At 42.8% G+C, this 27018-nt stretch overlaps 1 protein-coding gene across 6 annotated transcripts in view; it reads left to right on the top strand.

Moving 5' to 3' along the window:
• The window catches only part of SMC5 (structural maintenance of chromosomes 5), a 74894-nt gene extending 60956 nt beyond the window's left edge, over positions 1 to 13938 (top strand). For 5 of the 6 annotated variants that reach the window (XM_073345165.2, XM_073345164.1, XM_073345166.1 and 2 more), the window contains 4 exons: positions 1415 to 1534; positions 9606 to 9785; positions 9882 to 9977; positions 11907 to 13938. In XM_073345165.2, coding sequence (XP_073201266.1) covers positions 1415 to 1534; positions 9606 to 9785; positions 9882 to 9977; positions 11907 to 12044 — 534 coding nt within the window. In that variant the 3' untranslated portion in view covers positions 12045 to 13938. Of the gene's footprint in view, positions 1 to 1414; positions 1535 to 2174; positions 3222 to 9605; positions 9786 to 9881; positions 9978 to 11906 lie in introns of those variants that run through there. The other variant, XR_012159078.2, reaches the window with a different exon arrangement.
• Positions 13939 to 27018: the final 13080 nt, after the last annotated feature.

The following is a 27018-nucleotide window of genomic DNA, read 5'->3' as shown; positions in this document are numbered from 1 at the left end:
TGCATCTGTTGTTCTGGCAAGGTCTGGTGCTGTTTTGAGTTGGTGTGGCCTGATCTGTGGGGAGTTTGCTTTTGATGGTGAGCTTGGAGAGATTGTGGGGGTTGTTTGAAGGCCAGAAGAGGGGGTTCAGGAAAGATTTCTTTCAGGATGGGGTCCCCATCGGGTGGTGGATATAATAGGCCAGGGGAGCCTAGCGCAGCCGCTGCTGCAGGACTCCGGTTGCAGGTTTAGCGGGCGAAATTTTTGCGTTTTATTATGCCCCATGCAGGTTCTGGGACGACTGAGGATGCCGTACATGCTATTCAACTTCCTGCATTTATTAGTAATCTCCCTGAACTCTAGGGAGATTATTGACGAACCCTGGATGCTGTCTGAGTAACACATACCGTCTCCTCAGCCGCCCTGGAACCTGCATGGGGCATAGCAAAAGCTCTTCTTCTTTCCGGAAGAGAGAAGAAAAGAGTTTTTGAATTTTTGAGGGGCGGATTAGGGTCCGCAGAGGGGAGGCATGGGTGCGGGAGGCTCTGGCTGCCCCGGGACTCTTCCGAGTAGGTTGGGGTTGGGGGGGTGCTCAGGGCCCTGGTTGGCCCGGGGCTCCTCTGGCCGCAGAGGGGGGAGTAGGTTTCGGGGGGAGGTGGGATAAGGGAGTCTCAGGGCTTGGGCCACAGGGAAGGTAGGGTGGTAAGAGAGGTTCAATTAGCGGGGGTTAAGGGAGGCTTGGGCTCAGGCCACGGAGGCTCGGGGGATAGCGTAAGGGAGGCTCGGGCCGCTGGGGTGTTTGTAAGGGAGTCTTGGGGCTCGGGCCGCAGGTGGCGGGGTAAGGGAGTCTCAGGGCGCTCTGGCCGCGGTGGGAGGGAGTCTCGGGGTGCTCCGGCCACAGGAGGGAGAGAGGGAGTCTCCTGCTGCAGGGTGGGAGGCAGTTTTGAGGGGTGGAGCCAGGGGCTAGCCTCTCTGAAATGGGGCTCCATGCTGCCCATGCCACAGAGTACGAGTTGTAGTTGTGTGATGATACCTTGTCTGGGTTCCAATGTGGGATGGTAGGTAACAACTAGAGGTGTGCATTTGGAGTTGGGTTTTATTTCTGTATTGAAGCAAGATCTCTTGGATTATTTGGGTGGCCCAAGTGAAGTGATCTACTTCTCTGGTGGAGTGTCTTTGTTTGGTGAAAGTAGTTTTGAATGTGTTAAGGTGTATATACCAGACTTGCTCTTCAGAGTATATTCTGTGGTATCTGAGTGCCTGGCTATATATAATAGTTTGGGTGGTTACTTGATCTATGAAGTAAGGTATGGTGATCTGTGGGCAATTTTTAATTTAAATTTTACTGTAATAGTTAAATTTGATATTTTGTTAATTATTGCTTCAACTGTAAATTCTTTCAGAGGCTGTTTTACATTAGTCTCTTTATTTTTAGGTTAAAGAAAGGTGGCTAACACCTTTGAAACAGCTGGTTGAACAAATTAATGAAAAGTTCAGTAATTTCTTTAGTTCTATGCAGTGTGCTGGTGAAGTTGATCTTCATACAGAAAATGAGGTATGATTACCATATCTATGAATAATAGCTTCTACATTTTAATTTTTTGTGCTTAAATGTCTCAAAATGATGTGTAATTTTGTTCTGGGTTATGGGGGAATGGGGGTCACATACAGGCATTAATCTTAAATTCTCTTGATCCTTTTACATGAAAATCTAACTTCTCTTTAACTATCAGAACCAATTAATTTGTGTCTCAACCAAATGAAAGCAGAATCATCACCAGCTGTATAACAGTCAGTCTTATCAGAAGTTTCCAAAGCTAGATGGAGCTGAGTAATCTACTTATTCCAAAGACTAGTTTGTCTATCACATCCTTCTTAAGGAGGTCTAAACCTTTCTAGATCCCAACTTTCTGGTTGTGCATGTCCCCTCTCTGTCAAAGCAGAACCTTGCGGAAAAAGCAATGACTGTTGGAGCCATCCAAATCCTTCATCACAAGAACCAAGGGGATGCCAGGAACCACAGTCCTGATCTTACCCCAAGTTCCTTTTTGATCACTGCAGTAGATGGAAACGGAAACCTTAGCTCTTCCTCGCCCAATCTTCCTGGTCCTCTTCTAGTTCGTTAGTTAACAGCTCATGGTTGTTTGCTGTTTAGCATTAAAAAATTGTATTGACGTAGTTATTCTGTATTTCAGGGTGATGCTGCAGCTTAATTGCCAGTCAAGAGCTGATTGTACCATTTTGACACCACATGGTCTGGCTGTGCCTTCTCTGCAATCGCTTGTTGCCAGATTCTCCGCCTTTGTGACAGCAGACAGTGGCGGTTTCATTTGCACCTGCCCTTTTGCCTTCTATGCTAACTCTGCTCCCCACTGCCCAAAAAACTGGGCAGAAGTGTTCTCCTTCCTGAGTTTTTCTCCTCCCCCCAGGGTCAGTTAACCTTTTGGCAGCTTAACCCTCCCTGAGCCTTCAGAGCAGTGTCCTTTGGCCAGCTCTTTTGCCCCTTATAGGCATAACAGAGCAGCCAAGAAAGCACCAGGTCAAATCTAAGCAGTGTTCTGTATGTGAAGCAGCCTTCCCAGGCTCGGCAGACAGCAAGATGTGCCCAACCTGCACCCAGCCTTCCATACCTATTTCCATTAGGTCCCAGGACTAAGAGTTGAACAGCAGGTGGGGTCTCCTTCCCACCAAGGAAGCCAGAACTCCAACAGGGGAAAAATGAACTCCAGTGCAGAACAGGGAGAGATTCCAAAAGCAGGGAGGACCCTCCCTGGCCACTCAGCTTAAGGAGTACATCACACGGGACCTCTGACAGAACAAATAGGGGAGGCTTGGGCAGGACTTGCAACGCTGCAAGTTTTAAAGTGGGCACTCAGTGCAGAGGGGAAAGAAACAGGACTTCTGATCAGCCTCCCTTTCTGCTATGCCAACCAGGAGGGTTTTCGATAGCAAGTTCCCCCCTCCCACTTGGAATGGGACCCAGTGTGGGAGGATTCTGAGACAGACCTCTCGAGAGGGCAGTAGGCCCTAAGGAAGGCAAATTGCAAAAGGCCTCAATAAAGCAGCAGCAGAGCTTTCACTTTCCCAAACCATGCTAAAAAAGGTTTAAAAAAATTCTAAAGAAGCTAAAAAGAAAAAAGACAAAAAATCCAGAAGATATGAGTCCTCTGACTTCTCTTCCTCCTCCTCCTCCTGAACTGAGGAAGACAAGCTGCATGGCTATGAAACCTGCTAAGGCTCCTGTGAGTACCTCAGAATAAGTTTCTCCCCTCAAAATCCTCCCCTCAGGCTGCAATACCCCTTCATTTCTTCTTCAACCAGTGATTAGGGATGATTGGAACAAGTCTTATTCGGCTTGTTCCAATCCTTTTGTGCCACCCTCCAAGCGTTGCTGGCACTTTGCAAGAACATCTCTTTCCTGGCTGGAAGATCTCCAAAGCTCTTAAGGACAGAGTTCACCCTGACTTTGCTCCACTTTTAAGAAAGTCGCCCTAGCAACATCATTTGTAACTGATGCTTTAATGGATGCAGTGAGGTTCTCAGTCCAAGCTATGGCTTCCAGCTTAATAGTCAGGCACCACCAGTGGCTTTGACCATGAAAGGTGGATCCTGACTCTAAGCAGATCCAGTGCTTGGCTAAGTTTCTAGGCTTCCTTCTTTTTTGATAAAAGCTGGATAAGGTGGTGGCTGACAATGCAGCAAAATCCTAATAGTCCCTCCCTTTCCCACTAAATGTCCTCAGGAGAGAATATAGATCGGTCTTCAAAAGGAGCACCTCTGTCTGCTCCTCATTCTCAGAGGCATCAGCAAAGGAAAAATAGATTCCCTAAGGGAAACAGTGTAATCGAAGTCTGAACAGAAAGTCTAGAGAGACTTCAGCCTCCCTCCTGCCAGATTTACTTTATGGCAAAAATTGCATAGGCCTCGATCAGGAACTGAAGCAAGGGGACAGGATTTCCCATTTCCTAGAAGAATAGTTTTCACTGACCACAGACAAGTCAGTCAGGGAAATAGTGAGTCAAGGATACTCCCGAGAGCTGCGGGCTCCACCCCATCCGTTTTTCATCCAGTTATCCAGTTCCAACAACCACATAAAACGCAATCTGATCCAGCGCAAAATATCTCATCTGCATATGGCAGTGAAAGAGTGTTCCCTCAAAAGAAAGGAGTAGAACCTAGCAAATCATCATCTTCATTGTACAGAAGTGCATGGGAGAGTATCAGAACTGTTCTCAACCTCAAAAGGCTCATCAAGTGGGTGAAGAAAATAGGGCTTCAGATGGAGAATGTGGCCTCTATGGTGTTATCCATGTCCCAGAGTGGCTTCTTCACTTAAGTAGATCTAGTGAACACATATTTCCATATCCCCATCAGACCATGCCACTGCAGACTTCTGCAGCAGGAAACATCAATACTGACTACACCCATTTGTCATTTCCTCGGTCCCAAGGTTTTTATTAAGATGATGATGGTGAGAATAGCCAGATTCAGGTCTCGGGGAACTCTCCTGTACGCCTTTCTGGATGACCTCCTGATCAGAGCTCTATTGCAGTCATCAGTGCACAGGGCCACGTTTTGGATGTTGACTCTCCTTCAGGTGCACAGCTTCATCATCAATACCAAGAAGAGTTCTCTGGTTCATCTACCAGAATAACCCACCTGGGGGCAGAAATAGACACCTTGGTATTGAAGATCTACCAATCATTAGAAAGGTTTCAGAAAATCCAGGAGTTGATTTTCTTGCTTAGGAGCTGCAGGAGGTTTATCGTAGCACTGTGCCTCCAACTGCTAGGACTCCTGGTGTCATGCATAGGGATCACTTCATGGGCACAAGCATGCATCAGAAGTCTTCAAGCCTTCATACTACAAGTATGGGACCATGCTCCAGAACACATGAAAGATTAAGGTTCCAACATAGGTATTCTGCTCCTTACAGTGGTCAGCAGCCCACAACAATGTCCACAAAGGCATGCTCATCTGCCTTCCAGATCCTTTAGTCCTTGCAACCAGGCCAGCTTGGAGGGCTGGGGATCTCACTTGGAGACCTAAACAGACTGGGGCCTCTGGAGTTAAGAGGAAAAGACTCGCAGCCTAAACTTCCTAGAGCTGAGAGTGGTCCAGCTAGTTTTGTGAAGGTTCCAGCTCACCCTAATGGGGAATCACGTTATGTTTTAATAGGACAATACAACTACGGTCATACATTTAAAAAAACAAGGGGGAACAAGGATTCTGGTACTACATGTGCACGTAATGGATATAATGAGATACGTGGAACATTTCTTCTTTTCTCTCTGAGTGAACCACATTAAAGGGCACCTGAACCAAAAGGCAGACTAACTTAGCAGGCGCAGGGTCAACAGACATTCGGCCTCCCTTCAACCAAACTGTTCATGAATCGTATGAACACAATGAGGCCAGAATACTTCACAAGGGAAGCAGACCCCAGATCCATGGACAGATGCCTTATCGCATAGTTGGCCACAGGCCTTTCTTTATGCATTTCCACACTTTCCACTACTGGGGAAGGTGCTTCAGAAAATGAAACAAGAACAGGCAGTGGTAATACTGATAACTCCTCACTGGCTGAGGAGACCTTGGTTCTCAGACCTGATAGAGCAGAAATTGAAGCCCCTGCTCCAGCTTCTGTGAAGACTGGATGTACTCTCACAAACTTGGCTACTGAGAGGAAAGCACTAGAACATTTAGGTATGTCCACCAGAGTCATTAAGTATTACTTTCATCTAGGAGAATATCAGCACTAAAAGCGTACTACTTTGTCTGATCCAGATTCAAAAACTGGTGCCAAGAGCACCATACAGATTCCAGAAATCAAAGAATTCCAGCGATACTGGACTTTCTCCAAGAAGGCATAGACAGAGGCTTTCAGCCCAGTACCATTGAGCATCAGGTCTCTGCCTTTAGTAGCATGCTGTTCACAGGATCCTTGGGATCCCTAGCAGACAATTCACAGACAGCCAAATTCCCTTAAGCAGTCCGATTAGACAGACCACAGTGGTCAGGCCACTCTTCCCAAAATGGGAAGTTTTGAGGGCCCTGACAAGTCATCCTTTTGAGTCTCTGACTTCAGTTTCAGCTTTTTATTTATCCATTAAGACTTGTTTCTTAGTAGCTGTCATGTCTTCCAGACAAGGAGCCTTACTGCCTGTTCTATGAGAACAAGGTGGTGGTCTGGATACCTGAATCCTTTCTTCCCAAAGTAAATTCCTCCTTTCATGCCTCCCAAAAGGTTGTGCTTCCTTCATTCTGTCCAAAACTTTAACATCCAATTGAAACAGCGTGGCACACCTTCGATGTCAGAAGAGCACTGAAAAATCTATCTCAGGTGTGGAGAATCCATGAGGAGATGGGGCTCCCTATTTGTGTCTTTCTACTTGACATGCAGGGGACTTAGAACTTCCAAGTCCTCCATTACTAGGTGTACATTAGACCATATTGTGGAAACCTACAAATCATTAGAGATTTCTGTCCCAGAATGGATCAAGGCACACTCCACAAAATTGGTAGCAACCTCCTGGGTGGAATGAGGGCTGCAGAATTGAAAATTTCTTACCAATAATTTCCTTTCTGATAGCAGCATCTTCCACAATTCTACCCACCCTTGATGGCTCATGAGTAAGGCTGTGTTTTTAGTCACAGGTATTTTTAGTAAAAGTCATGGATAGGTCATGGGCACTAAACAAAAATTCACGGCATGTGACATATCTATGACTTCTATATAACCCTGACTAAATCTTGTGGGGGGGGGGGGCGCCCGGGAGTGCCATGGGTGCTGGGAGCGGGGACAGCCCGGGAGTGCTGTGGGTGCTGGGGGATGCCATGGGTGCTCGGGGAGGGGAAGGGGTCCAGGGACACCGAGGGGTGGGAGGCTGGCAGGCTCCCTACGTGGCTTCACATCTCCCTGGAAATGGCGACATTCTCCCTCCCTCAGTTCCAGGAACTGTAGCCAATGGGAGCTGTGAGGGTGGTGCATGCAGGTAGAGGCAGCACGCAGAGCTGCCTGGCCACGTCTCCCCCTAGGAGCTGAGGGAGGTGGGATGTCGCCGCTCCCAGGGAGCCCCCTGAGGTAAGCGCCGCCCAGAGCCCACCTCACCCCGTCTCATGCCCCTACTCCTTCCCACAGCCAAACTCCTGCTGCTGGGGTGGGGGGACATTGTGGCCCCAGACTGCCCCAGCAGTGACAGGTGTGACTGGTCCAGGGGCTGCCTGAGCTGCTCAGGCGGCCCCCGAGCCAGGCATACCGGCTGCTGCAGAGGTCACGGAAAGTCAGAATCCGTGACCTGCGTGACAAACTCGCAGCCTTACTCATGAGTCAAGGGTCAGCTATTAAGTAGAATCATTACCATATGATCCTCCTCTTGGTCTAATGTACATAGTGATTTCATTATCTCTGGAATATTTGTTAATGATATGCAAGTTCTGCAGTTTAGGAATAACTCACCTGGAAGCAAGCAGGAGCAGAAAGGGTGTGGCCAAACTGCAACGCCAGAACTCTTGATCTGCCTCTGTGAGCTGCACCGAGAAGAGAGCAGCCCTGATCCCAGGTCTGTGGGAGACACTGCTAACAGAAAGGAAATTAGCCTTAAGAAGTTTTCCATTCATTTAAAATTTTTTATAGAACTTATTGTGCAAAGGTCAGCATGGTATAATACATGATTAACAGTTATCTTTTGTCTGCAACAACAATAAAAAAGCTGAGGAACAGAAATGAGTGTGCACAAATATGAAAACCATGTTTACATTCAGCTGGTACCATTCTAAAAAAGGCTCAAAAAAAGAGGAGGAGGCATAATGACTTTTAAAATTTGCTTTTAAACTTACAATCACTTAAAACCAATTATGATATTAATAGAATCTTCTGAAAAAAGATCATGGCTCTTGACAGAGAAATGAAGAATGAGAAACAAAGAATTGTGTTAATTGAGTATACTGACTCTTGGACAAGCAGACATTTTAAAAAAAAGACTTATGAAGTAGAATTATTTTTTAATAGTACCTTAATGGACAGCTTCAAGTCCATCTTATCCTAAAATCCATTTAGATGAACAGAAATCACCAGCCCAGATTTGCAGATCACAGTGTATCAGTGCAGTATATCAAAACCATTGACTAATGATTGTGGCTTGGTGTGATCATAGGTACAATAAATAGGGTCTTCTCTGTGGGTAAATTGGGAACTGTTGTATTAATTCCAATGGAATACATGGGCCCAAAAAGTCAAAGATGTTGACATGACCCTGAAACTGCTCAACATTGAACAGTTTGAAACAAGGTTTTGTAAATACAGCAACTTCACAAATGCTTGGTACCGTAGCTGTAGAGAAAAAACCTCCCTTGTTGGACAGTCTCTTAGATGGTGGTAACTCCTTTTGGGGGGAAAAGAGAAAAAATTGAGATGGTCTGTAGCTGGTGGTGGTGTTGCTGTTGCTAAAGCTGCTGTTTCGTAGAAGATAACAAGACACACATACCTCAAAGGGGAAAGAAAAGATCAGCAAAGACCGAAAACGCAGCTTCTTTTCTGGTGTTGACTATCACTGCTGGAAAAACACATTTGCAAAATAAAAGGGGTAGAGAAGAAATGAAATAAGATGGGGAAGGGAAAGGGACACATGGGGAGGGGCAACAAAGTGTCACATCACAGGTGGTGGTTGGGATTTAGCCAAAGCCGGTGAAGGTGGTGATTTCATGTGGGTCCCTCTCTCTGGCCCAGTCTAGTCAGGACATCTCTTGGGATTAGGGTGATAAAAGCTTAGTGATGTTACAGTGGATCCCAAGAAATGGTGAGGGTGGCAGCCATGATGGTAAGGCTCGCTGAAGCAGTTGTTAACAGACAGCTTCTTCAGCTAATTTTTCCCCCAATCTCTTTTTTCTTTTCAAGAACCCCAGAAAAGAAGTGGTGGGCAAATAGCTCATGCTGTCACTATTTTGTTTACCTGTTAGGCCTAATTTCCAACAAAACAATTTTGGTCAATTGATTTTCAGTTCCATGCTTGAATGTTTACCAGGTATAATATTAACACAGTCCTTGAGTTAAATCAGGAGGCCTTTTTGTTTAAACTAATTCAGTTCTGCTGTCTTCTTTGCACCTTTTCCTATCAACATTTATTCTTACAGGTTTTTGTGACATTTTATAAACTTTCACTCACTTTTTCCAGTTGAGCTCACAATTAGGGTAAATTTCTAGGACCAATTATTGTCTCATGAAACACTAACTTTTGTATTCAATTATGATTTTATTTATAAAGCACCTTGCTGCCAATGTTTTGTTTGCTATACAATAATTTACTAACCAGTGTGTGGGGGAAAAAAAGTATTTATAAGAACAAAATTTCTAATAACTTACCCTTTTTAAAATTAGACATCAAATTGGTTAGCTGGGGAATGGGTTAGAGAAAAGTTCTATGTGTAAGAAGAATAGATCAATGCTAAGAGATAAACCATAGTTTAAAACAGAATGAAAGAGTTTATATATATTACTGATCCCGAACACATCATTCTCCTAATGTAAGACATACATAAAATGGTTTCCTTTCACTTTTGCTGCATTGTCAAATAGGGTGCACTGTAGGAAGCTGTAGATGTCTAACGTTTCCTGTCTACTTTCACAGGAGGAATATGACAAATATGGGATTCGAATTAGAGTTAAATTCCGTAGTAATACCCAGCTGCATGAACTGACTCCCCACCATCAGAGTGGAGGTGAGAGAAGTGTTTCAACTATGCTGTACTTGATGGCTCTGCAGGAACTCAACAGATGTCCTTTCAGGGTTGTAGATGAAATAAATCAGGTAAGGTTGCTAGTGTGTGAAACAAGACTTTATTCCACAGGGGTTTATAGAGTGACCAGAGGAATTGTAAAAATATATATTTCTTTTTTTTTAAAGGGAATGGACCCAGTCAATGAGAGGAGAGTTTTTGAAATGGTTGTGAAGACTGCTTGTAAAGAGAGCACTTCTCAGTATTTCTTTATTACGCCGAAGGTGGGTAACTGAAAACTAAACAAAAAGATTCTCATGTGTGTCAGGTTTCAGAGTAACAGCCGTGTTAGTCTGTATTCGCAAAAAGAAAAGGAGTACTTGTGGCACCTTAGAGACTAACCAATTTATTAGAGCATAAGCTTTCGTGAGCTACAGCTCACTTCATCAGATGCATATCGTGGAAACTGCTGCAGACTTTATATATACACAGAGAATATGAACCAATACCTCCTCCCACCCCACTGTCCTGCTGGTAATAGCTTATCTAAAGTGATCATCACCTGAGGGTGGGAGGAGGTATTGGTTCATATTCTCTGTGTATATATAAAGTCTGCAGCAGTTTCCACGATATGCATCTGATGAAGTGAGCTGTAGCTCACGAAAGCTTATGCTCTAATAAATTGGTTAGTCTCTAAGGTGCCACAAGTACTCCTTTTCTTCATGTGTGTCAGACTCTTTCTTTCAACTTCTTTGATAAAATAATAAATAGCATTGATATAGGTGCTATATAAATGTCTTCTGGTTTGTTCATTTGAGACTGACAGGGATGAAATAAAAATACTATAACAGCAGTTTGTCCCCTTTAAGGATAGTTGTGGCCTGGGCTCAACCAACTCTGTTCCAAGGCTTAGTCTCTTTAAGAACAGGCATTCTGGGACTTGTGGTTCCCTGGAACGATTGATTGTACAAACAAGCTGAAGTACACACTGCTGGGAACCAGGGGACCCTCAAGAAACAGGGATATGGAATAAAAGGCACACCTGTAGCCTAAACAAAGGAGAAAGATAAAGGTGAGACAGCTTTCCTTAACAGTCAGGCTGAGGGCTTAGGGAGAGCTTAGGAAGACCAGTGTTGCAGTCCTAGGAAGGAGGGCTGCAGAGAACCATACACCTAGGGAGGAAAGACTATTCGAGCCTGAGCACCAGGCTGAAGGCTTACTGAGCCTGAAAGGGGATTGTGCTGTACTCTCTGGAAGGAGGGCTGCGGAGAACTAATTGACCAGGGGAGATACTGTCTGTGCCTGAGGCAGCCAGCTGAATGATTTATATTTGTTATGACCCAAACAACAGCCCCAAGAAGGAATGTTATTTACAAGTTTTGTTTATCTGTAGTACTTTGGCAGAATTGTTTGGTTTGAAAGGACCAATGGGGTTGCCTGCTCTAATGCAATCTCAGCAAGTACCCTACACTGTTTACTACAGGAAATTAGGAGAGATTATAGGGGTAAATTGCTTGATCGCCAGTTAAGGTATTAAGTTAACATTCCCCTACATCCCAAAACTTAATTTATTTAGATGTTAGCAGATGTGAACCAATTATCTGATTATATGGCAGTCAAGGGATCTACCAAAAACAACTTTTTTTCATTGGTCACCTAAACTTCAGTGTCTGGCATAATTTAAGATTGGTCTACACTTAAAACTTTGAATGACTTAACTACGATGCTCAGGGATGTGAAAAATCCACACCTCTGAGCACTGGTAGCTTTGATGGCCAAACCCCTGGTGTAGATGCAGCTGTGTTGACGGAATAATGCTTCTGTTGACCTGGCTACCATCACTCGGGGAGATGATATTCTCACAGCAATGGAAAACCCCTTCTGTTGCTATAGGCTGCATCTACGCTACAGGGTTATACTGGAGTAGCTATGGTGCTTTAGCTTTGCCACTGAAGTCTCTGTGGTGTAGACGTGGCCTTAGAGTGGAAAAATGATGGTGGTGTTTGTTGTTATTTCTACTCTTTCATTTCCTTATCCCAGATTGTCCAGGTAGTGGGAGACGTGCATATGTGGTCAATGGCAAACAGTGGTAAAACCACCATGTAAAAGCTCTTTTGGGGGAAACAATCTATTTTAACTAATACAGAAGTGATGCTTGGCATAAGAGGTGTTGCTTAGTGTGACTTTTTTTCTTTTTTTCCCATTTTTCACAGCTCCTGCAAAATCTCACCTATGCTGAAAAAATGACAGTGTTGTTTGTCTACAATGGACCTTTTATGCTAGAACCAACCAAATGGAACTTAAAGGCATTCCGTAGGCGGCGGCGACAAGTTGAGCAAATGGATCAGTAGTGAATTCCATGGAGCCTTTTGGAACTACTGGTCTGTGAGACTGTATTTATGAAAACAAAGTGGTTGAATCTGAGAGGGAAATCTGCAGAGAACTGACAATGAAGAGCTGGGCTTCTGTTTTTAGAAACTTACCTTCAAATATATGTAATATTTGCTTAGATCTGTTCTAGCCATCTGTTCCTTCAAAGAAAAACTCATTTTTATCTACGACTGGCTGTCTGAATGGGAGGACCCCTAGAAATCTGGATCTTTTGCACTTTGCTATATCCAACATACCAGATCAGGAAATTTTAGCTGTCAGTTTATTTCCTTCCAAATGAGTTACATCTGGTCAAATCCACTTTTGTTGTTCCAAAAGTTGTGATATGTATATTAGGTTAATACATTGCACAGTTAACTCAAAGATAAAGTTACAGTGGATAGCTTTGAAGTGGTTCTGTTGAAATGATAACTATGTGAGTGAGGCAGAAGGGATGTGATGTCACCAGATTCTCAACTAGTGTGGTGTGTTTGTGTGTGTAGCTTTGCATCACAGTTTTTTCTTGTGGTGGTTATTAAATATAAAATAGCATACATTATGTAACTAGACGTTATAGTATTATGTATATTAACATTTCCCCTTAAACTCTATTTCAGTAGGGTGAAGTGGATTCCTAAGCCCAAACCCTTCACTCACACACACCACACCACTACCCTCCTCTCTGCCCCATGGACAAATATAAATTTTAGCTTTTTAAACAAAAATTTTACTTGGGCCAGTAGCCTTGTTTGTATTTGTCTCTATTCTGGAGAGCTATAAACAAGATAGCTTGTAGAAGTAACATCAATCTAAATGTTGATTGTTTTTGGTGGTGGGTATGGAAATTATTCCTGTAGGTTTTTACATTTGAACTCGGCTATTCTTAACAACTCTAGTTTCTTTGGAGTGGTTTTGTACTCCTAGTGAAGGATAGATCTCTGATGACGTAGCTGTTTAAATTTGCTGGCTTCCTGGTGGGGTTTTGGCCATATCTGTTTAAGTATAAATGGTAACAGTTACTGCTGTCAATAGTAATTGTGAACTCTTGAAATAGAATGTGTCAGCTGGTTGAAATTCTTATCTGCCTAACTAATCTGTGATACAAAATTGTAAAAGGTACAGATTTGTATAAAATTGGACGACTGCTGTCAGTTACATTTTCCAACTAATCTTTAGGAAAATGAGCCAGTCCCAGATGCTCTCTGAAAATCTACAGCAATATGTAATATCTTTATTTTCACTACTGAAGGAGCCATTTGAAGGACGGTATTAGTTTGACTGGCATCCACTTAATTTGCTGTGTGACAAAAGTAACATTTTAGAAATTAAAGCCTTATTTAACAGGCCACTGTCAGGTCAAATTTAGCCCCAGATGTAGGTTTTGTGTTAAAAAGAGTGCTGCTTATTTTCTCCCATTTGTTTCAAACAGAAGTGGTGCGTGAGGACCCCTTCCACCTTCAGGTTTTGGGAGGGTCATTCCATGTTTTGTCACTAGGGGACTGGAAACAGTATTCCATAGATCTTTATCTCACAGCAGGGGTTCTCAAACTGGGAATCAGGACCCTTCAGGGGTCACAATATGTCAGCCTCCATCACAAACCATGCTTTGTCTCCAGCATTTATAATGGTATTAAATATATTTAAAAGTATTTTTAATTTATAAGGAGGGTCACAGTCAGAGGCTTGCTATGTGAAAGGGGTCACCAGTACAAAAGTTTGAGAATCACTGTCTTACAGGGTGAGGAAACAACATTGGAGAAACAGAAAAAGAATAAAACTCTCTCATAGATTGTTGTTAGCTGGGTAATTGTCCTCTAAACTCATGGCATAGGCATGGACAACACTAATGAAATAAAATACTCAAAATTCTCCCAACTCTTAATTTGTAAAAGATAGTAAGACATCCCTTGGAGATCAAGGTGAAACACCTAACTGAGGAAGGGGAGAGAGTACTGCCGTTCTCCCTACAAAGTACTCAGGCTGCAGTGTCACACCTTTACACCATTTGGAATTCATTTTTTAGTGTAAAAGCTCAACTGGGAGCTGTTTTGGATTCTCTATTTAATTGTTATTTTACATTTTAAAAAATTAAATAAAAATACTGCTGGCTGAGAAACTGCTCCTGAGAGGGCAACTAGGCTTCTGGGAATGGGCTGAGGGGGAGAAACAACCTGTCCCTGTTTTGGGGAGGTAAAATGGGATGCTGTGTTCCCAGCACCACCTCTGCAGCCCCAAAATGCTGGGCCTGGCACCTTCTGTGTAAAAGGGTAGCATTCAGAGTTGCAGCAGCTCTTGCCTCTCCCATGCTTCATCAGCTCAGCAGTGGGCTTGCTGGCTGGCTGTGTGTCAGGTACTAAAGCTGGTCGGGAATTTTCCATCAAAATATTTTTTCAATGGAAAATGCACATTTCTGCAAAATCAAAGATTTTTGGCTAGATGCTTGTTTCCCTGATGAAAAATCAAAATGCAGTATTTCTCCATTTGGGTCAGTCAGCTGAATCCAAATTGAAATAATTAGTTTTGGGTCAGTTCCATATTCATCTGTCTGCATCAGCTGGTGCAGTGCCTCATGGGCATTGTAGTGTGGGTGCCTCAGGCTCCCATTCTTCTGCATAGGCTAGGCAGGGAGCACGGCCCATCTCCGATGATGCATCATGGACTCTCCATAGGTTGAACTGACACACTGTATCATGGGAGTCGTAGGGTCATAGTGCATCACGTGAAATGTATGGCAAGGGAGCCGAGCCATAGAGAAAAATGGGAACACGGAGCACTGTGGCAGCTCATGGGGACGTAGATTAATGCTGGACTGAGCCAAAATGAAATCTGTCAGTTTGGGAATGTCTAAACGCAACTTCAGTTTGAAAACTCAGAATTTTCTATCCACAAAAGAATTTGACGTTTCAGATTTGGAACAAAAACAAATTTCAAAATATTGGAATTTTCTGCAAAATTCTGACTTTCAAAAAGCTCTGCCTGGTATGCTGCAAGGGGACTTGCATTAACTGCCATGCACCTCACGTGACACTCACACATACACATTCCCACAGTCCAGGCTAAGGGCTTGTCTGTGTATGGAGTTATTCAGGAATAGCCAGTGCACTTTAAATACACACCTTACTTTAATATGAATTAACTTTCAAATGTAGACAAGCGCTAAATGTCATGCAACTTCAGTTCAAGACCTCCAGAAGCTTCTATGGTGCCTTTTGGACCTGAGCCAAGCAAGGAGCAGCCAAGAGGAGTAGGCCGGCAGTGGTGGCAGCAGGAAGTGGCAACAGTAGGGACAGAAGGTAAGATGGGGACAATCCTGGCCCAGGCTTCCCTCCACAGCAACCTTCCAATCCCACCCGCATCAAGTCCCAGCTTTCCATCAGCCCTTAGCCAGCATCTACTCTCAGATGTTCCCCAGAGCCACCCCATCTTTCCACACCTCACAAACTCAGCAGTTCCCAGCTTCTGTCCTCTCTGACACGGCCTGTACATTCCACTTCTCTTAACTACTGCCACCTTCCACCCCGCCCCCCACAACCTCCACCCACTCAGCCCCTTCAACAATCCCCAGCCACTCCATCTTCCACCCACCTATTCCCCATACACTCTTCAGCATCCACCTAAATGCCAAGTTTCTGCAGCATGATGACTTACGCCCACCATTGCATGGGGCAGGTTGTATTCACCTTAAACTGAAGTTTATGGTCTTATACATATTACATAATAGGGTTTTTCATACTTGCAAATCATTTCCATAAATTGTTATCCATGTAGCTGCACAATACTTGGCAGCTATGGCATATTGCTCATTTGTGAGAGGAGGGAGATCTGCCAAACCTAAGACTCTCCTATGGGGCCTGGAGAAAATTGGAGGGAGACATGAGAAGTTTTGCTGGGGGTGTAAAAAGCATAGGATTGGTTTATCTGGAGGTGAACATGAGGGTGGTCACAGAAGATGGAAAGGGGTCTTGGGAAAGAACAGGATGAGGTTGAGGTAACAGGGACACAGTGAGCACAAAGGAAGCCCCAAGGAATAGATGATGTAACATAGAAGCGTTAAGGAAAGGGAGCCAGGATGGGGTTAGAGACCGGAATGAGTGAAATTAAAAGGGGAAGAGAAAGAAGGTCAGAAAATTGGGGAGGGAGCATGGAAAAGAAAACGGGCTGTCTGTAGGGAAAAGCAGTCTGGGAAATTAGATAATGAGGGAAAGAGAGAGAAATGGGAAGAACAAAAAACGAGAAACACTATGATGTTTCTTTCAATTATTTAACAAACATTTGTGGCAAAATATTCTATCACATCATGGGGTGAGGGTCAAAGGGACTTTGGGAGACCTGATCGTGTGTGAGAGGTGGGCATGAGAGTCTAGTGTTCCCAACAGGAAAAGTATATGGAGAAATTTTCCATTTCCCCACCTCCGTCTTCTGGAAGGAGAAAACATTATAGCAATCCCAGAAACCAGCTAGAGGGTCTAAGAGCAAACTGATTAGTAGGTAAGAAAATACCCTCCATCCTCCTCTAACAATTTAACAGTTTTATTTAAAAAGCTTTGGATTGTGAACACTAATATTAGAATTGATAGATTGATAGAGCCAGAAGAGTTCCCAGAAGTTACCTACTACAGGACAGGCCTAACAAAGAAAATAACAGAACGCCACTAGCCGTCACCTTCAGCCCCCAACTAAAACCCCTCCAACGCATTATTAAGGATCTACAACCTATCCTAAAGGATGACCCAACACTCTCACAAATCTTGGGAGACAGGCCAGTCCTTGCCTACAGACAGCCCCGCAACCTGAAGCAAATACTCACCAACAACCACATACCACACAACAGAACCACTAACCCAGGAACTTATCCTTGCAACAAAGCCCGTTGCCAACTGTGCCCACATATCTATTCAGGGGACACCATCACAGGGCCTAATAACATCAGCCACACTATCAGAGGCTCGTTCACCTGCACATCCACCAATGTGATATATGCCATCATGTGCCAGCAATGCCCCTCTGCCATGTACATTGGTCAAACTGGACAGTCTCTACGTAAAAGAATAAATGGACACAAATCAGATGTCAAGAATTATAACATTCATAAACCAGTCGGAGAACACTTCAATCTCTCTGGTCACGCGATCACAGACATGAAGGTCGCTATCTTAAAACAAAAAAACTTCAAATCCAGACTCCAGCGAGAAACTGCTGAATTGGAATTCATTTGCAAATTGGATACTATTAATTTAGGCTTAAATAGAGACTTGGAGTGGCTAAGTCATTATGCAAGGTAGCCTGTTTCCTCTTGTTTTTTCCTACCCCCCCCCCCCAGATGTTTTGGATTTTAACTTGAAGAGTGGTCAGTTTGGATGAGCTATTACCAGCAGGAGAGTGAGTTTGTGTGTGTATGGGGGTGGGGGGGATGTGAGAACCTGGATTTATGCAGGAAATAGCCCAGCTTGATTGTCATGCACATTGTGTAAAGAGTTGTCACTTTGGATGGGCTATCACCAGCAGGAGAGTGAATTTGTGTGGGGGGGTGGAGGGTGAGAAAACCTGGATTTGTGCTGGAAATCACTTTAGATAAGCTATTACCAGCAGGACAGTGGGGTGGGAATAGGTATTGTTTCATATTCTCTGTGTATATATAAAGCCTGCTGCAGTTTCCACGATATGCATCTGAGGAAGTGAGCTGTAGCTCACGAAAGCTTATGCTCTAATAAATTGGTTAGTCTCTAAGGTGCCACAAGTCCTCCTTTTCTTTTTGCGAATACAGACTAACACGGCTGTTACTCTGAAACTAATATTAGAGTTTTTGTGCTTGTTTCAGTCTCCATCAGCACTGGTTTACCTTAACCTTGGGTATCACACAGTCTCTATCACAGACAAGATGGCTGTGAGAGGCAGGAAGACTGAGCAATGCCAAATGTATTTGTAACTAAAATGATAGGCTCCATTGCACAGGGTACTCGCAAAAAGTGATTCCTTCCGGGCTTATGAACAGTGATTTGACAGGATTGAGACAATGTGGTGGAGTTTTCTTTGAACAGACTAATCTAATATGCAGTAAATTTTTTAGATTTTCCTAACAGTTTTTTAAAAGGATAGAAAGAGTAACAGATGCAGGTGGATAGGGTTCTTTGGCCCATTTTCTCTCCCGTTTCCTAATGTTAGCTCCCACTTTGCAAAGAAAGTTAATTTTTCTTACCACGTCCATTACATTAAATACCCCAGAGGAAAAGTATAATTAGAAATAAATATGAAGAAGCTAAATTTTGGGCCAAATCTTCAACTGGTATAAATTAGCATAGTTCCATTTAAGATAACCTACATCATCTGAGGATCTGGCAAATTACCTTTTAAATGTTAGTACTGTACATACCCTTCTGTTTCAGTTCATAACAAGAAAGGTGTCAAACCAAATCTCCATCTCCAAGCATCCTGAGTTTTGAAAAGTTTGGATCCTGCTCTGAACTTTGGAATTTGGGTCCATTCTGGAGAGAAGTCAGTCAGTTTACAGGCTAAGTATGTTTTGTTTGCTTTTCAGACAAAAGAAACTATAGTTTCCCTTCTCCATCATTCATGGATACTCATTTGTTAATTCTGAGGTGTGCAAAAATAGAGTTGTTTGGTGACAGTAGGTTTTTTGTTTGTTACACAAAATCCACTGTCTTTCTTAGATGGCACATTATACTATCTTGTAATTCAGAAACGGGTGGAAAAGGGTATAGTAGATATAGTATAGTATAGTAGATCATACCAACCTGACCATATCTTTTTAGCAAAATAATTAAAACCCACTCAAAGTCTTTAACATTTTGCTTTCATTTAGTTCTATTTTGTTCTCCACAAAGGTTTTTCAGTTCCGTGAGATTTAAGCATTTGTTTGCTTTTAGTATGAAATCTGCTACTTTAGGGCTTCTGAAATAGTGATTTCCTCCAACTCAAACACCTAGATACTTCAATACTGAGACATTTAAAAATGGCAGAGATGTTTTGTTTTGCTGCAGATGGGTAGTTGTTACACTGAACAAATAATGAAATATAACAGTAACAGGAGGTAAAGGGAATTGTAAGAAAATTGCAGGCTGATGACGGCTCTCAGTCCACTGCCATGAATAGATGATGTATGTGAGAAAATCAACAGACACTCACCAACTTATTTTGTCAATAACTGTGAACTCTTGGGCTCTTATGTCTCTGGTGTTTGTGAAGACTGAAGACAATTGGAATGTCATATTTTCTTTATAAACGTAAGTAACTTTTTTCATTTTGCATAGTATCTTTAAAGATACTCTGAGCAATAGTAGATCAGCTTATCCACAGCCATGAGGGAAAAGGGAACTGCAATCATAATGTAGAAGTATGAGGATGCCCTAAAAAGACCTAATGACCACCCAAGTAGACATCAAAATCCTCAGTTGCTCACTTTAACCATGGACTACCTTGTTCTCAGAACAAATACTTTCCCATTGTTAGAGTTAAGCCTATGCATTTTCTGCCCGAGGTGCTCTTGAAAATTAAAAAACAAACCAGCAGTAGCAAGGGATAGGATGATTATCATATTACTGGTTCTGGGTTAGCCCAGAAAACCAGGCGTGCTTTGAAACTTCTAACTCTGGGCTTTGTCCTTGTTCAGACCAAGTAGGCTATGGACTAAGTGCAAAGAAAACCCTGCCAACTTTTAAGTGTTACCCTTGATTATCCCCTCAGCAAACCCTCCTCTCAACATCTCCTGCACAAGGATCCTAGCTGCCCCCATCTTTTGGCCTGTTCAAATGACCGTGCTTGAAAAAGTCATACCAGAACAGGTGCTAACCACAAGGGTGCGTGAATGTCTGGAAATCCATCACTGCCCATTAACTGTTTCTTCAGTGTTGGCACTTAGATAACAGAAACCTTCTAGCTTGAATTTTGGAGGGTCTACATAGAGACCAGGATTGTGCTACCTTGAGGACCAGGCCTCTGTGGTCAGGGCTCCAAGATAATATAGATAAATTGTCCATAGGGTAGAGACTCTTATAGAGAGAGATGGATGCTTTGAAGGTAGCAACCAAGCTAAAACCAACGTTGCTTTTTGTGGCCCTTCAGCCTGGCCCTTATTGCTCTCATAGCCCTCTCTTTGAGCTTTTAAAGAGAGGCTTTTTGAGAGCAGCCTGCCCGCATAACAATTTTCCTGGCTAGAAGGCTGGAGGAATTCCTGGACATCAGAAACCACTACCTAGTCTTTCAGCAAAACAAAGTAGTGATCAAGATGATACCTCATTTTTCTTCGATAAATCCCTCTCCTTATCTTATGGCCAAGGATGTCTCTTCTTCCTCCTCATGTTTCTCCCCGCAAACCCTGAAGGAGCAGAGTGTGCATATTCTGGATGGGCCTTGTATATCTAACTGAAAGGCCCCTAGATTATGTGAGATGGTGTAATCCATTTGTCCTCTACAGCTGAGCTGAGACGAAGGCTAAAACCTCCATGGCCTACTGAGCTCTGGAGTGCTCAGAGCAAAGAAGTCCCCACTACCACTGGAGCACATATCTTCCAATGAAATAGATGTTGTAAGCTGTCGAAGATAAGGGGACTTGCCGACTTCCCACTGGAGATAAGTGCTGTGAGTCATTCCCAGCAAGGAGGAATACAAACTGAGATAAGTCTGAGTGGGGACAGAGGGACCCACCTGGAACACTGTCCAAAGCTTGAGCATAGGGAAAGTCCTGTACTTTATAGGGATGCTGGCAGTGGATAGCTGGGGCATGGGGAAAGTCCAAGGAAGGTGTCTAGGAAAGAGAAGAATTGGGGACGTCTTCATCACCAACACAAGCAGTATCCGATGGCCCCACCTTAGAGGTTTGTTTAGGCCTCAGGCCATCCCACCAGTGTCGCAGAAGTATTTTAATGGGCTTCAAGTGTGTGGGAATCTGGACCCACCTGCTGGAACTTCCCTTCCTGCTTCCAACCCCACTAGTCCTCCTCACTATGGGCTTGTCTACTCACAGTTTTGGTACTGCTTTAACTTTGCTGATTTGAAACTGGCATAGCTAAAGTGGTACAATCCCTAATGTGATGCAGTTATACTTGTATAAAGGTTCTTTATCCTGGAATAGTTTATTCCCATAAAGTTTGTAGGGGTAAGCTATACCAGTGTAGTCACCTTTATACCACTGTAAGAGCGTCCACACTCGGGGTTGTACCACTTCAACTATTTTGGTTAAAAAAAAAGCATCCCTAAGCAAAATAGTTGAATGGGTACAAGAATTGTGTGTAGACCAGCCCTTAAGCAGAGCCTAAGGCACTCTGATAGGGTCCAGTAAAACAAGCACAGCAATCTTCACACCTACCATGGCATCTATGACTGATGCTGTTATGGTTTTCTCCCTGTCTTTGTTTTCTCAGCAGAGTCATTATTCATAGCCTTTCAAGTCACACTGACATAGGCTTCCAGTCTGGAAACAATTAAAGGCTACCAAGGCAATGGCTAGTACATAAAAACAGACCAGACGCCCATAAATGTATTAGCTTGTCAAACTGCTTGGCTAAAAGTACTACTCCATCCTGTCCCTCACCCACCCTGAGGCTGCAGGTCCCCACCCACAGGCACGAAAAGAAACAAGTCGTCCTTTGGAAACTAGGGCTTCTCAAAACTTTATATGTCAGCATAGGTTTTTGATGTGCTTGAGTTAGTCAGTGGTTTCTAGTTTCTCCCTCGGTGCCCTCCCAATGTCGCTTTTGGAGGAGGATATTTTTGCAGCTGCCATTGTCTGGGCTGACATCATAGGGATGAAGGAGAAGAGTAACTTCTTATCTGCTAGTTAGGTTGCTCACCTTGTTTCATTGTTCAGGAGGGCTTATATTTTTAAAGGTATTTAGGTAACTGCTGCACTTAGCATTGCAAGGCCTACATTTCATTTCAAGGGTATTTAGGCACTTAGGAGCCAAAATCCCACTGACTGTCAATGGGATTTATGCTCCTAAATGCCTTAATCACTTTTTAAAATGAGTCTTAGGCTCCTAAATCAGTTAGTCCTTGCAATGCTGAGTGCAACAATACTGAAATACCTTTAAAAATCTGAGCCAAAAGTTCTGTGTATTGCAGTATTTGGTTGCAGCATCCCATTGAAGGAGAACGATGACACTCCTTCAGTTTGTTTGTTTGTTTTCCTATGTGTTTACTGCAGGAAGGATTTAATACCCACTGTCTGGGCTGGCATGTTATGGCATTATGAGAAATCTTCTTAGCAGGTAAGAAATTACTCTTGGGTCTTGTTGAACAACTGCAGATATTTAACCAAGATCCTTCCATTAGCGTATTTTGTGATTCCTATTTTTTTCTTTCAGCATAAATAAAAATAAATGAAAGAAACAAAAGATTTTTTTTTTCTCCATGGAAAAATTTAACTTTCTTACTCAACTGGTCTGTATTCAGAGTCCACAGATCTGAGTACTTTGCAGACTAAACAAAGTGTTCTGGCTAGTGCTCCCATGGAGACTTACCATTCTTCTTATCTAGTGGCTAGTCCAGTCTGTGTTTAAATGGTTCATGAAATGAGGCTTCCATTACTCTTCTTTTGGAGAAAATATTCCACAGTCTAGTAGAACTCATTGTCGGGAAGATTTTTCCTGAAATTAAGGCCTTGTCTACACTAGGATGGTTTTGCCTATATAGTTACACCGTCAAAGCCTGTTAGTGTGGATGCAGTATCAGGGTGTGTCTACACTATGGGGACTATAGCGGCATAGTTACGGCACTGTAGCTATGCCATCATAACCCCACAGTGTAGAGGCAGACTACAGCAATGGAAGGGGTTGTTCTGTCACTGTAGGATCACCTCCTCTCCCAGCTGCATCTACACTTGAGGTTAAGACAGCATAGCTTGATTTTTTCGCACCCCTCACTGACCTAGCTATGTCAACCTAAATTTTAAGTGTAGATCAGACCTCAGTATAACAATGTTGTAGTGTAAGCACAGTAATATTGGTGTAACGGCATTTACCCAAGGGCTTTTAGCACCATATCTATGTTGGAGAAAACACCCCCCCTAACCAATATAACTATGCCAGTAAAACTTTTAAGTGTAGATCAGGCCTGAACTTCATCTCTTGACTCCTTGTACCACCTTGTCATAAATGTAAAGGGAAGGGTAAACCCCTTTAAAATCCCTCCTGGCCAAAGGAGAAATCCTCTCACCTGTAAAGGGTTAAGAAGCTAAAGGTAACCTCGCTGGCACCTGACCAAAATGACCAATGAGGAGACAAGATACTTTCAAAAGCTGGGAGGAGGGAGAGAAACAAAGGGTCTGTGTCTGTCGGTATGCTGCTTTTGCCGGGGATAGAAAAGGAATGGTGTCTTAGAACTTTTAGTAAGTAATCTAGCTAGGTATGTGTTAGATTATGATTTCTTTAAATGGCTGAGAAAAGAACTGTGCTGAATAGAATAACTATTTCTGTCTGTGTGTCTTTTTTGTAACTTAAGGTTTTGCTTAGAGGGATTCTCTATGTTTTGAATCTAATTACCCTGTAAGGTATCTACCATCCTGATTTTACAGGGGTGATTCCTTTACTTCTATTTACTTCTATTTCTATTAAAAGTCTTCTGGTAAGAAAACTGAATGCTTTTTCATTGTTCTCAGATCCAAGGGTTTGGGTCTGTGGTCACCTATGCAAATTGGTGAGGATTTTTACCAAACCTTTCCCAGGAAGTGGGGTGCAAGGTTTGGGAGGATTTTGGGGGGAAAGACGTGTCCAAACTACGTTTCCCAGTAAACCCAGTTAGAGTTTGGTGGTGGCAGTGGATATTCCAAGGACAAAGGATAAAATTAATTTGCACCTTGGGGAAGCTTTAACCTAAGCTGGTAAAAGTAAGTTTAGGAGGTTTTCATGCAGGTCCCCACATTGGTACCCTAGAGTTCAGAGTGGGGGAGGAACCTTGACACACCTAAATAATCTTCCTTCTTTCTTGTGTTGACAAATATTAATAAGTAATGATAACATCCTTTACTTAGTCTATGTATTTTAAAATCTTTTATTTCCCCTTATAGCAATCCCTCCAGCTTGCTGGTCACATAAGCTATTCCTTTCTGAATTCCTTTCCATTTTTCAATGTGTTTATCTTATCAAGGGAAAGATTAAGTGATGTCATCTACTGTCACAATGGAAATGTGGAAACCGACCCCTGAGCTCAGGTCTTGGTGGGTAAGCAAAGGATAAAATAATCATTTCTAAATTTTATTTTGTAATTTTAAATTTGCAAATGAAGAGCAATATCCTGCCTTGACTTTACACTTGGTATGGTCACAGTGGGTATAAATCACAGCCAAGTGTGGCCCTTTATCTGTTCAATGTGTCTATTTTAGAAGGTTTTTCAGGATACTTTTTAAAGATACCACACAGAGGAAAATATAAATGCCAAGTTATCCTTCAGGGTTTGTGGCAAGCAAGGTTATTTGCTTGTTACAATGCCCCCCTCCTTATTGTTAAAGAGAGAGTCCCAAATTGTTAGAAGGGGTCTGCTCTCTCCAAAAATTAAGTTAAAAAAGCTCTGCTTTGTTACTCTTTTATTCTGTATTATTTCAAACCAAACCAAACCCCTCCTTTTGTTCTTTTTATATAATGGAGTCAGGGACAATAAGTCTTTTTTAAACAAAAATCATTTGGCCCCCTCTGCCCATAGTCTTACTGTTCACAGAAGTCCTGCTATGCAGCTGTAACCCATGCTGACTCACTCTGGCTCTCTGTCCTACCCTAGTGGCTGAACGATATATAGTTTTCTTACTCTGCATAGTCTTTGAACTAACAGAGCTGGGTCCTATAATTTGGGCAGTAAAGGGTCATGTTTTTAGATGCAAGTTTGATCCCTGTTGCAGATGACCGCCCCAGGGTATCATGTTACACAAACAATGAAGCAATCACTTTTCAAAAATTAATCAATTTACACCCAGATTATGATGATCCAATTCACTTCTCTTTGGGAACAGTTCAAAGCCTGGTTGGTGCCTCTAGAAACAATTAGTAAAGTGCATTGCTTGGGAACCCCTTAATTTAGGGCCAAATTCTCCCCTCTGGGGGTGAAACCTACAGAAAGAGCAAGGAACTGCAGCCCTGAACAGTTTAAAAAATAATGAATCCGGCCTCCCAAATCATGACGTTGGCTTAAAAATCAATCTTACATAATAACTACTGAGTTCTTTTTGTTTGTCTTTGGTTTGTTAAGCCTTTGGTGTTCATTTTCAAGCTTCTCTCTGCAACCTTGAGAGCTAGAAGACTTACTTTTTAGGTTTTTCCTCCCAAATGAAATGAGTTTTTCTGATAATCACATGACTCTAGAAGCTGGGCCTTTAAGAAACCACCAAATAATATCATAATTACAGAAATGTAGGGCTGGAATGGACCTTGAGAGGTCATCTGGTCCAGCTCCGTGCACTGAGACAGGACCAAGCAAACCTGGACCATCACTGACTGGTGTTTGTCCAACCTGTACTTAAAAACCTCCGGTGAGGGGATTCCACAACCTCCTTTGGAAACCTATTCTAGTACTTAACTATCCTTTTATAAGTTTTTCCTAATATCTAACCTAAATCTCCCTTGCCCATTACTTCTTGTCCTATCTTAAATGGACATGGAAAACCAAATGATCACCATCCTCTTTATAATGGCCCTTAACATATTTGAAGACTGTTATCAGGTCCCCCCCTCTGTCATCTTTTCTCAAGACTAAACATGCTCAGGTTTTTAACCTATCCTCATTGGTCAGGTTGTCTAAACCTTTTATCATTTTTGTTGCTGTCCTCTGGACTCTCTCCAATTTGTCCATGTCTTTTTTAAAGTGGTACACTCAGAACTGAACACAATATTCCAGCCCAGACCTCACCAGTGCTGAGTACAGCGGGACAGTTACCTTGTGTGTCTTATATATGATGTTTCTGTTAATGCACTCCAGAATATTAGCTTTTTCAGCAACCGCATCACATTGTTGACTAATATGCAATTTGTGATCCACCAAATCTCCCAGATTATTTACAGCAGTATTACTGCCTAGCCAGTTATTCCCCATTTTGTAATTGTGCATTTGATTTTTTTCTTTGATTGTAGCACTTTGCACGTCTTTACTGAATGTCATCTTGTTGATCTTCAGACCAGTTCTCGAAATTGTCAATCATTTCGAACCCTTATTTTGTCCTCCAAAGTGCTAGCAACCCCTCCCAACTTGGTGTCGTCCACATATTTAATAAGTATACTCTCCACTCCATCCAAGTCAATAATGAAAATATTGAATAGTACCAGACCCAGGCAGCATCCTATTACATACATCCTCCCAGTTTGGCAGCAAACCATTGACAGCTACTCTTTGAGTAAAGTCTTTGAAAATCACTATAAAATCATAAGAATTGCCAACACTGACTGAGTTTCAACGTGCATCTAGGAGCAGGCATCCACCATCCTTCCCTCCCTGTATGGAATGAACAGAGGCTTTTACTACTTAAACTAGAGAATGTCTCAAGAACCACACAGATCTCAGGATATCAGTAAAGGCCCAGTGCCTTGGGCATCTGCCTGGTGAGGAGGAGAGAATGCCATGAATAGTGGCTGCTCCCCAGCTGCATTTCTTCCAGCACCTATCCTCTAAACATCTGTGGAGCCCTCACACCATAGAGCTATAGCAGAGAAGCTTCTCAGGTTCCAGGGAAGGGGGAGCACACTGAAGAGTTGGTATTCTTTCTCCTCAGCAGGTTATACCGTAATTAAGCTCCCATCTGCTTTTATTAGTAGAAGGGAGAATATGGCCCTGAAAAAGTAGAGAAACAAGACCCAATCTCTTTAGTCACTACCAAAGGTTGAGATTTTTAAAACTGATGCAGGGATTTAGCCACACCGCTCTTATTAATTTAACTGGGAGATGTGTGATGAAATGTCTGTGTCAGCTTTGAAAACTCAGCGTCTTCAGAGAGCTACATACATAGATGTTTTTCATCTACGG

Source organism: Lepidochelys kempii, chromosome 5, assembly GCF_965140285.1.
Source record: "Lepidochelys kempii isolate rLepKem1 chromosome 5, rLepKem1.hap1, whole genome shotgun sequence".
Classification (NCBI taxonomy): Eukaryota; Metazoa; Chordata; order Testudines; family Cheloniidae; genus Lepidochelys; species Lepidochelys kempii.
The sequence above is the reverse complement of the archived record's forward strand: the minus strand, read 5'-3'. Positions and strand labels throughout refer to the sequence as shown.